General features: G+C 32.1%; 4 protein-coding genes across 7 annotated transcripts; 2 read left to right on the top strand and 2 right to left on the bottom strand.

The window, feature by feature from the left end:
• Window positions 1-297: 297 nt before the first annotated feature.
• LOC132703719 (supervillin-like) lies at window positions 298-2,397 on the bottom strand. Its single transcript, XM_060673150.1, has 3 exons — window positions 2,196-2,397; window positions 597-2,134; window positions 298-543 (listed from the first exon to the last, which is right to left on the bottom strand). Exons 2-3 carry the CDS (start codon window positions 1,513-1,515, stop codon window positions 308-310), a joined length of 1,155 nt encoding a protein of 384 aa, XP_060529133.1. The 5' UTR covers window positions 1,516-2,134; window positions 2,196-2,397; the 3' UTR covers window positions 298-307.
• Window positions 2,398-2,475: 78 nt separating this feature from the next.
• Window positions 2,476-3,642, top strand: LOC132703721 (sugar transporter SWEET1). Its single transcript, XM_060673152.1, has 5 exons — window positions 2,476-2,665; window positions 2,719-2,920; window positions 2,982-3,260; window positions 3,317-3,395; window positions 3,449-3,642. Exons 1-5 carry the CDS (start codon window positions 2,589-2,591, stop codon window positions 3,496-3,498), a joined length of 687 nt encoding a protein of 228 aa, XP_060529135.1. The 5' UTR covers window positions 2,476-2,588; the 3' UTR covers window positions 3,499-3,642.
• On the bottom strand, window positions 3,561-5,003 carry LOC132703720 (transcription factor E2F5). The gene is made up of 6 exons (XM_060673151.1): window positions 4,712-5,003; window positions 4,543-4,652; window positions 4,198-4,489; window positions 4,030-4,149; window positions 3,851-3,977; window positions 3,561-3,754 (listed from the first exon to the last, which is right to left on the bottom strand). Exons 1-6 carry the CDS (start codon window positions 4,817-4,819, stop codon window positions 3,645-3,647), a joined length of 867 nt encoding a protein of 288 aa, XP_060529134.1. The 5' UTR covers window positions 4,820-5,003; the 3' UTR covers window positions 3,561-3,644.
• Window positions 5,004-5,946: 943 nt separating this feature from the next.
• LOC132703791 (DNA primase small subunit) lies at window positions 5,947-9,827 on the top strand. Of its 4 annotated transcripts, none has more exons than XM_060673265.1 (7): window positions 5,953-6,146; window positions 6,199-6,297; window positions 6,346-6,874; window positions 6,928-7,135; window positions 7,529-7,734; window positions 7,785-8,010; window positions 8,663-9,827. In XM_060673265.1, exons 2-6 carry the CDS (start codon window positions 6,204-6,206, stop codon window positions 8,008-8,010), a joined length of 1,263 nt encoding a protein of 420 aa, XP_060529248.1. In that variant the 5' UTR covers window positions 5,953-6,146; window positions 6,199-6,203; the 3' UTR covers window positions 8,663-9,827. The 4 variants fall into 4 exon arrangements, with proteins under 4 accessions (XP_060529251.1, XP_060529248.1, XP_060529247.1 ...); XM_060673264.1 differs by having other exon boundaries at window positions 6,193-6,297; XM_060673267.1 differs by having other exon boundaries at window positions 5,953-6,291.
• The last annotated feature ends 4 nt before the right edge of the window (window positions 9,828-9,831 follow it).

Raw genomic sequence — 9,831 nt, 5'->3', positions numbered from 1 at the left:
AGTTTTGAGAAGAATATTTGGTGGAAGAAGAGGAGTGGATCAATGGATAAGAAGAACTAATATGAAGCTTAATGGGCTCTATAGAGAAGGATGCATAACAAACGTAGCAAGAGATCAAAGATTAAGGTGGCTGGGACATGCAGCAAGACTGGATAACTGGATGAAGGGGTTCAAAATGAGCTGAAGGAAATGAAAGTGCCAGGGTTTTTGAGATCTCTGTAACTTTGTCGCACTTGAAGTGTAATCAAAGGTGCAACAAAAACTTTTCGATGTCTGTATATAAGTAATCACAGTGCACCTTCCTCAATCATTTAATATCTGCCCAAGTAGGAAACAAATTTTTGAATTCCAAGGGTTCTTGGTAGGCATTAACAAAATGTACTATAACACTATGTCCAAGAATTTCCTCCCTTTTCATTGCGTACTTATGTAGGAACGTCTTGGCATTGTTAAAATCCTTTTCAAAGATATCTGGCTCAGTCAAATCTGTTCGTGGACCTTGCCATAACCATACAGTCTGTCCATTGTCAAGAATAAAAAAAGCTGCAACATTATATATATCTTTTAAAAAAATTTCATATTGTGAATTTTTTTACCTGGTTGGTCTGCAGAGTAAAGATGCGATTGTAAAAATGGAAACGAAGCAAGTTTGTCTGGTGTGCGAAGCGGATTTTCAATTTCAGTTACACTAAAATACCCTAATGTAGAGTTTAAATAGAACAATCTTGGGGTAAAAGTAACATTTGTTTGAAGGTGGTAATAATCTGAAACATTCCCCGTAAGTGTAGATGAAAATACCTCATTTTCACTGCCTTCCTCAACTTCCATTTGTGTGAAATTGGACCAAGCCACATAGCAAGATTTCAATAATTCATGAAGTTTTGAATCAATTATCATCCTTCTCTTATGCTCTGATGTCTGAAGCCCATGCCAATAAATAAAGACTTTATCGTGTGGAGAAATAAGTAAGAAAGAAGCTTTACTTCTTAAACTTTTCTTATCACAGCATACTTCATTAAGATGCATTTCTTTAATAAGTTCACCCCTTATAATTAATAAGTGACAGCCTCCTGTGTCAAATGTTTTTTCTTCTCCTGCAAATACTATAAGTGGTTTTGAAAAACTTTGGAAAAATGCTGCTGGTTCGCTCCATTGACAGATTCGATCCATGGGATGGTCATCAGCCACATTCGGCGGAAGAGGAGTAAAACCTTTTGCAGCATTTTGCCCTCTCCAATAATATAACAACCATTTCTCTGCAACGGTTTCCTCAAGCTTTACATCAAAGAAAACTTGTAGTACATAGGCTTCGGCATCGAAAAATATGTTATCTGTAAGCGGATCCCTGTTTTCTAGACTTCCATTCACAATTTTCCAACACCGGGAACTTTTTTTCTGTAAATGTACTGTTGAGTCCGCTAGCTGGACGAAATTTCTGTTAAATTTTATAAAATTTATGAAAAAGAAAGGTTCTTTGTAATGAGGTTGTACTAAATTTCCCAAAATTTCGTCCATGTTTAATGGCAAACTAAGATATCTGATTTACTTTTTATCTTATCTTCTCTTGGTAGGTTGTAACGTTATAAAAAATTGTGGTAACTGATCCATGTTAGCAAATGTTTTTGTACAGGTATATAAGTAGATGGCAATTTTTAGTAATTTATTTTTATAATATAGCACATTTCAATAAGGAATAATTTTATATATAATTAAGGTATAAGATATCAATTCAGAGTTATTAGGCGGCCTTTGGTTTTTTCTTGACATTCTTTATTTTCTATTTTGCACCCATAATTTATTATATACTTATCTATAATTTATTAATATATATAAATTAATATATAATTAATACTTTTGGTAATATTTGACTGTTCAGTGATAATGATATCGTCACCCTGCCAACCCGAAAAAACTTATGCCTTAATTTGTATGGCAAAATAAGGTAAGTATGCTGTTTGATGCTCTTGTTTTGACCTAAATTTTGCAAGGGAAGCAAATTTCGGTCAAGTTTCTATTAGAGAACAATAGAAACTAGTGCCGGGCCTTTAGATTGAGGTCGTAGTCCTTCACCGCGCCATTTAACCATCGGTAATTGCAATGACATAGGTTTTATGCCTTACTTATTTTTTAGTCACTGAAATATAAGGCAACTCAGCCACCTTACAATTTTTCAACATTACCTAACTTAGATTTACGTGTGAATATGTGGATACCGACCGATGGTATTTCACAACACTTTTGGAATAGAAGATACGACCTCCGGCAAGCCGTGGATTAACGCCATACCAACCGATCTATCTTCGGACCCTTTTCATTCAAAAATTTCCATTTACCGAATTAGAACTAACGACGGAAACATTGCAGTTCTAAATTTAGATCGTTTATTCACAAATTTTTAATCGAGTGACTGGAGACATTTCGGCAGGTTGGGTGAGAAGCCCAAATTAAGAAGAAGATAATTTTTGATGCTTGTGCTAAACCGAGTTTGAATTAAATTTTCTCTCTGGTACGTACTGGTGGCAAAATTAAATACATTATTACTCAGAGGGAAACGGGTTGGCGATGGGCGGTAATGATTTCAAATCAAAATGAATGAAATAGATTATAAAAGCATTTTAGCGACGACTGCTTCCTTTTGCACAATTATACAATTTCTATCTGGCATGTAAGTTTTTCAAAAGTTATCGTATAAAATATACAAAACATTTTTCTATTAAGTGTAACTTGTCAGAAAATTGTTAAAAACAAAAGTAGTGGAGATTTAACTTCATTTCCATTTGTGAGTGGGAGCTTGTCAACTTCTTTATGGCTTAGATATGGTTTTCTTATTCAAGATAGATCAATTATTTTGGTTAACGCGGTAGGAATTTTACTATTTTTCACATATGTAACCATATTTTTTATATACAGCATTAAGAAGGTACGTCCGCCCTATTAAACTCTTTGCTTTTTAAAACTAAACTTTGTTTTCATCTTTTTAGGGTAGCATTATTCGTCAGTGCTTAGCATGTATGATTGTGCTATCATTAGTCCTACTACATATCCAGCAAACTACAGATATACAGGAAGCCAAATCGTTTCTGGGATTGGTTTGTTGTTTTGTAACAGTTTTATTTTTTGCTTCTCCCCTTTCTTCTTTGTTAGAAGTTATTAGACTGAAGACTACTGAAAATTTACCCTATCATCTCATATTAATGACATTTATTGTGTCATTTCAGTGGTTGGTTTATGGCATTGTGTTACATGACAAATTTATACAGGCTAGTGCTTACAAAGTTAACTTTGCACTCAACAACTTTAAAAAATTTCTTTTTAGATTCCCAATTTCCTAGGCTGCATTCTGTCTGGATCACAGCTTAGTTTATTTGTATTGTACCCTAGCCGGCACTCTAAGAGTAATGGCAGCAATATTATTTGAAAAGAATTAGTTACTGAAAGACAATTTTAGGGTTTCTTTTTACAGGTAGTATCCATGCGATGAAATTTGATATTTTATAACTAAATCTTTATTTTAATAAAAACCATAATAATATGAATTTAAAAAACTTTGAATAAAAAACAACTTCATATGTATATTTATACGATAATGTAAATAACAATTCAAAATAAATGTAATTACATTAATAAAGTACCAATAAGGTTTTTCAATAATTTGCTATGTCAAAAAGATTACAAGCGCCTTCACCTTCCAAAAGTCCAAATGAATAATCTTCTGTTAATGGTATGGGGCTTAAACGTAAAAATGGTTCATATTCTGTAAAAAATATTTAGTTAATTATTATTGTATAATAGTGACAGAGTATTTGAAAAAATAAGATTGTGATACTAGCATACTGAAAATCAAAAATACCTGAAATGGGGCAGCTGCTAAGCCTTGTGGGAGATTTCCTAAAGAGTATCTGAGCTGTTGCAATATCTGGATCATTATATTCCATTAATTGTTTTTTGCTCTCTGGTTCTTCTTGATTCTCTTCAACCTAAACATTAACAAAATTAAACTTAATTAAAAATTAAGAACCAAAACTTTACCGTTTTATGTCTTTTTCTAGAAACTGTACTGTTTTTTTCAAAGGACTGATCACAAAGTAAATGTGCTACAATTGGATCACCAGATGACTTTAATTTCAAATTGAATGTATCTTTTCCATTCTAAAATACCATTAATAATCTAGTGTCAAATGTTCATCATTTTAGTACCTGAAATTTTACAGTTGTCTGATTTACTGGGGTATTTATTACAAACACTGTATTGTCGGGACTATAACAACTGTTGAAATCGTCGTTAGTAACATAGAGGAATTTTTTAGTATTGAGATCTTCAGTAGTATTACGAATACTTTGCTCTATCCATATTTTATGCAAATCTAACTCATGCTCGTATTCATCAAGTTTTGCCAACTCCCGTTTTAGTTGAGTAATTTTGGTAGCAAACTCTTGGGAACTGGAATCGCCTGGAATACTTTCCCTAAACTCTCGGTAAGTATAGGGCCTAAAACCAAAGCCTTGAAGTACAAAAACAATAAAAGGTTAGTAAATACTCACTTCCATTGTATACTATTCTTGCTCCTTTTTTCAATTAACCCTATTCCTTCTAAAACATTTGTAATGTCATATATCCTTCTTTTTTGTCTCACAGCTAAGATATCAGCTGCCTGAGTATGTGACAAAACAATATTAGGGTTTATTAAAGAAATTTACAAAATTTACTCACAACTTTAAGATCCAAAACGCCGCCTTTAGATTTTTGCAGTAAATTAACGAACTTAGTCGTTAATAGACCTAATGATTTTTCGAAGCGGCTTTGCTGGTTCTCCCCCATATTTGATCATATTTTTCAAACTATATTCTAAAACGCCAAAACGCTCAAATTTTGTGGGGACATATTGCGATAAAATAATTTTTTATTTTATCGACAATACAAGGGTAATAAATATAAACTACAGGTGGCGCTATAGAAAATATCTGTGGGTCCGGTAGGAATAGGTGCACTCTTTATTTTGATATTGCGGTTTGCTGTTGGTCGGCGGCTGGTTTCTCCCATAAGATGGTCCGGAAGTCTTTTTGGTGGTTTAGTCTCTAATGGCCATTTGCCCATTTTATTGACTGCTGAAATAGGTTATCAATAGTCGCATATGTTAGTTCGTAAACGTCACCTATTGCGCGGACCGAGGATGGCTCGGTTAGTAAGACGTTAGACCTGCCATCTCGACACCGGGAGGGAACCTTGGCGTTTTGTGCGTGAAAAATTGTTATCGGTAAATGTCCTGTGCGGATGCCAGAAAGTGGGTGAATATCCTAATTTGATATGAGCCCAATTTAAGCGTATATAAAAAAATATCTATTGCCACAATTGTAAAAATTTAATTACATTAAATGTAGATTTACTTATTTTCCTAATCACTATGTATTTCAAATGACTTCTTTTACGATGGCAAGCAATGGAGCTTAAAAATATTTTTTATTTGCCCTGGGCTATTGCTAAGGTTGCTGAGATAAAGCGACGATGTTACCTAAACACATTGATGATCTGTCAGCGGCCATGTTGGTTGCTGAATGCCGCAAGGTCATTGGTTACAAGCGAGATTTTAAATCTCTCACATGTGCAGGTTGAATGGACGTTCTCAATTTTTTTTCATAGTTCCTTCATAAGCTTTTGTACTGTGCGTATAGACAGGGCCTCTATATCACTAATAGCTATTATGTGTCCAACGAATAAACAATAAACGACAGAAATCTACAAGTAATAATAAGAGGGAGATAACGTTTTTCTGCTTGTAGTATTGATTCTTATAAATTTATGGAAATATTATTTCTGATTATCGTAATATGAATTTTTTCTACTACAAAAACGATAAAAAGACAACATAGGACACAACCTATAAAAGACAACGAAAATTTAATCTCAAATTTTAAAAGTTCAAGAAGTTTATCACTCCGTGACGTTCTGGCATTTTTTATGATAGTCTTGCCATAATAATACCAAAATGGTATATACCTAGTTATGGGACATAGGTAACATTCGTTTCTTTTCTTTAGTTTACTCATTATTCCTTGAGTTAGCTGTGACGTCAGGATTACTTCTGTGCTTACCATATCTTAAACACACCAAATCCATGGACAGAGGAAGAGGTTAAGAATAACCAAAGGTGATATTATTGGCGGGAAAGTATCTGTTTCATGAAATAAATTTAGTTTTAGTTAAAATGACGTCGGAAGAAAACTACTTGGCGGAATTGTTGCCCCTTTATTATAAGCGCCTATTTCCGTCGCGACAAATCTATCAGTGGCTAAGTTATGGTAAAAAAGAGCGCTTTTTAAAAAATAATTTGACTTATATTTTTGTAGGCAACGATGACACTTTTTCTAGAAGAGAAATTTCGTTCACACTGATCGGAGATATATACATTCGATTTTTATCGTTCAATTCTCATGAGGAGTTTGTTAATGAACTGCACAAAAAATTTCCTTTAAAAATCGATATAGGTGCTGTTTATATAACGAAACCAAAAGACAGAACACCACTAGGTGTATTAACACCTGTGAGTAAAGAACTTGTATTCGATATTGATATGACAGATTATGATGATATCAGGACTTGCTGTTCTGGAGCAGATGTGTGTTATAAATGCTGGAAATTTATGGCAATTGCAAGCAAAATTTTAGAAGCGTCCTTGCGAGAAGACTTTGGATTTAAACACATTTTATGGATATTTTCAGGAAGAAGGGGTATTCATTGTTGGGTATGTGACGTTCAGGCACAAAATTTTAATGACAATATTAGGTCAGCAGTTGCTGAATATTTACAAATTGTGAGAGGAGGTGTAAATACTACTAAGAAAGTTCAGTTGCCCACTAATATTCATCCTTCTGTAATGTAAGTGTTTTTTTTTTAGTTTAATTTTAAAATGTTTTCAATATATTATTTAGGAGGGCCTTGTCAATCATTGATCATTACTTTGTGGAGGCAATCATTAAGGAACAAGACATTCTGGGCACAGAAGATAGACTAAATAATTTTTTGGCGATTATTGATGAAATTATTAGAGGATATTTTGCGGATAATATGAAAAAATTTCACACTTCAGAAGAGAGGTGGAATTCATTCGAAAGTACTTTCGGTAATCTCCAACAGAAGGTATTTAAAAGTGGCCTTCATAGTTTAATTGGATATATTTTGTTCCCGACATTTATAATTCCCTAAACTAATAATTAATTTTATTCTCCATAAGTTTGTCATAACAGAATAAGTCAGAAAATGCATTCATCTTGAACTACATTTGAACTGAATGTATTTTAGCGATGGAAAATGACCAACAGAGTAAGTGAATGGCAGTCACTTGCTTGAAATCATCTTTGGGGGGTCTGTCCAACCTCCATCTTGACCTTACCTTTACTCTGTGTATCGAAAAAGAAATAGATTGCATAATTATTACTGTACATTCATTCCTTTTTGAATTTAAATTGAATAATAGACTTTTGATAATTGAATGAACAAATCAAATTACCTACTACACTATATTTATTTTAGAATCAAGTACCAAGAAATCTCCGAAACCTGAAGGAGGAAATTAAACTCCATTATTCATATCCAAGATTAGATATCAATGTAACCAAAGGGCTAAATCACTTATTAAAAGCCCCATTTTGCGTACATCCAAATACAGGAAAAATTTGTGTACCATTTAATATCAAATCGGTCGACCATTTTGATCCAAGTATTGTACCTGATCTAAGGTAAGTATAATGATTTTTTTTAAATTCGGTAGTTTATTGTTATATTCCAGAATGTTGATAAATGAAATTAATGAATATGATCAAAAGACCAAGGACCAAGAGCAAACATTAATAAGCAATAATGATCATGATATTGCTACAAATAAAGTTAGAATTAAGGACTTTAAAAAAACAAGTTTGCTTAAGCCAGTGATGCTATTTACAGAATTTTTAAGATCATTGGAAAAGAACAGTAAAAGAAAACGAGATGAAGATATTGATGAATCTATGTTTTAGGTTAGTGACATGTATCAATAAATTTTAAAAAAGAAAAACAATTTATTTAATATATTTGTACATACACTAACAAACAAATATTAAAATTACTATTTATTCTGTACATTCATACTCTAGACTCTAGAAAATATCAAGTGTAATCAAGGAATATGTTTTTCATATAAACGAAAAAGCACGAAAATTGTAATAAAATATTTATTAATAATTTATGGAAGCTCTGAAAGGAAATTATGCTTCCAAAGAACAACCTGTCGAAAATTGTGCCTAAAAAAGTTTTATAGAATATAAATGATCAAACCCAATAAATATTAATCAATCAATTTTTTTTTCTTTCACTGTATTGCTTTAAAATTTTGAAACTAGAACAAAGACATTGTAAAAAGCAAGCAACCTTTCAAGAGCATATGTATGTCCATAGCAACAAAAACACATAAGGCGAATTAAACCCATAATACAAAATTATTGGATAAAATATTTTCAACAGACAAAAATATTTTACAAAGTTTACAGCTTAAATTCAAATCTAGCTTTCGACATCTATAAAGTTCTGATAAAGATAAAGAACAAGAAGATCAAAAGATGAAATTATTTTATTCAAAGAATTTTTAATCCATTTTCACAAATTTATAGTAAATTTAATTTGTTCTTACAGCAAAAAAAGCTTGTAAAATGTGACAATACACCTTCAAATTGGATGTTAATTACCTTAACAGTAATTATATTCACCTCCAAGAAAATACAGCCATTGTAAAATTAGAGATGATTATGATGATTAGTTTTCTTGAGCTTGTGAAGAGGATTTATGGCAATACGTACGACATACGACAGAAGTCCCTAGTCAAATAACAGAGCTCTCACTCCTCCTAACCGCCAGAAGAGCAACACGTTTGTCTGACACCTTCGTTTTGTAAAGTTTGTCCACTATAATGTAATAAATTGCCGTTGTATCGTGTTCTTAAATGCGCGCCTTAGATGTAATAATTAAGTTATGAATATATTGAAGATTTAGGCTTAAAAAATGTATTCCTTATCTTGATAAAATATAAAAAAATATATATTGTATACAGATTGATTTAGACCTTAGTAGCAGGACTTCATTGAGCACACTTTTGTTTCTACAGTACAACTTTTTGGAACTTGTTTTTAAATTGTAAACTTTTAAGTTTTTATTTCTTTTTGCCTAAATTATGTTCACGTTGTTTATTATCTGTGTGATTTTTACACTCACTCTTTGTGTAATATATTTTACAATTAAGAGGTTTCCCTCTGAATAAGTAAATTTGAAGGCTATGCTTTTTATAGTGTTTGTTGTACAACTTTTTGGAACTTGTAAACTTTTAAACCCATTTTAATTAAAATGGGGTTTTTTCCTGATGTCACAAGACTGAAGGTGATCGACCCCCAACTTCTGGCAAGTTGGGTTCTACCACCTTACCAACGGTCCCATTCACACTAACATTTTGTGACAGATGAGCATGTCCATTGCCAGATTTGTTCATTTATTCACTAACTCTCATTCTCATTTATTCACTAATTCTACAAATACAAAGATTAAGATTGAAAGCGATTCTTTTCTTGGAAACAGAATTTTATTTTGAGTAACTTTTACTATATTTTTTATCTTTCATATTCAGGGAATTATTTTTTTAAGTTTTGGTTATTTTCGCCTAAATTCTGTTCACATTGTTTATTATCTGTGTGATTTTTCCACTCATCCTTTTTAACAATTAAGAAGTTTTCCCCTGAATAGAAATTCGAAGGTTATGCTTTTTACAGTGTTTGTTGATTTCAACAAAATGATAACAAACAAAACTAACAAAA

Source organism: Cylas formicarius, unplaced genomic scaffold, assembly GCF_029955315.1.
Source record: "Cylas formicarius isolate icCylForm1 unplaced genomic scaffold, icCylForm1.1 PGA_scaffold_6__28_contigs__length_40554024, whole genome shotgun sequence".
Taxonomy (NCBI): Eukaryota; Metazoa; Arthropoda; class Insecta; order Coleoptera; family Brentidae; genus Cylas; species Cylas formicarius.
Note: the sequence above shows the minus strand (reverse complement) of the source record. Positions and strands in the feature narration are given on the sequence as shown.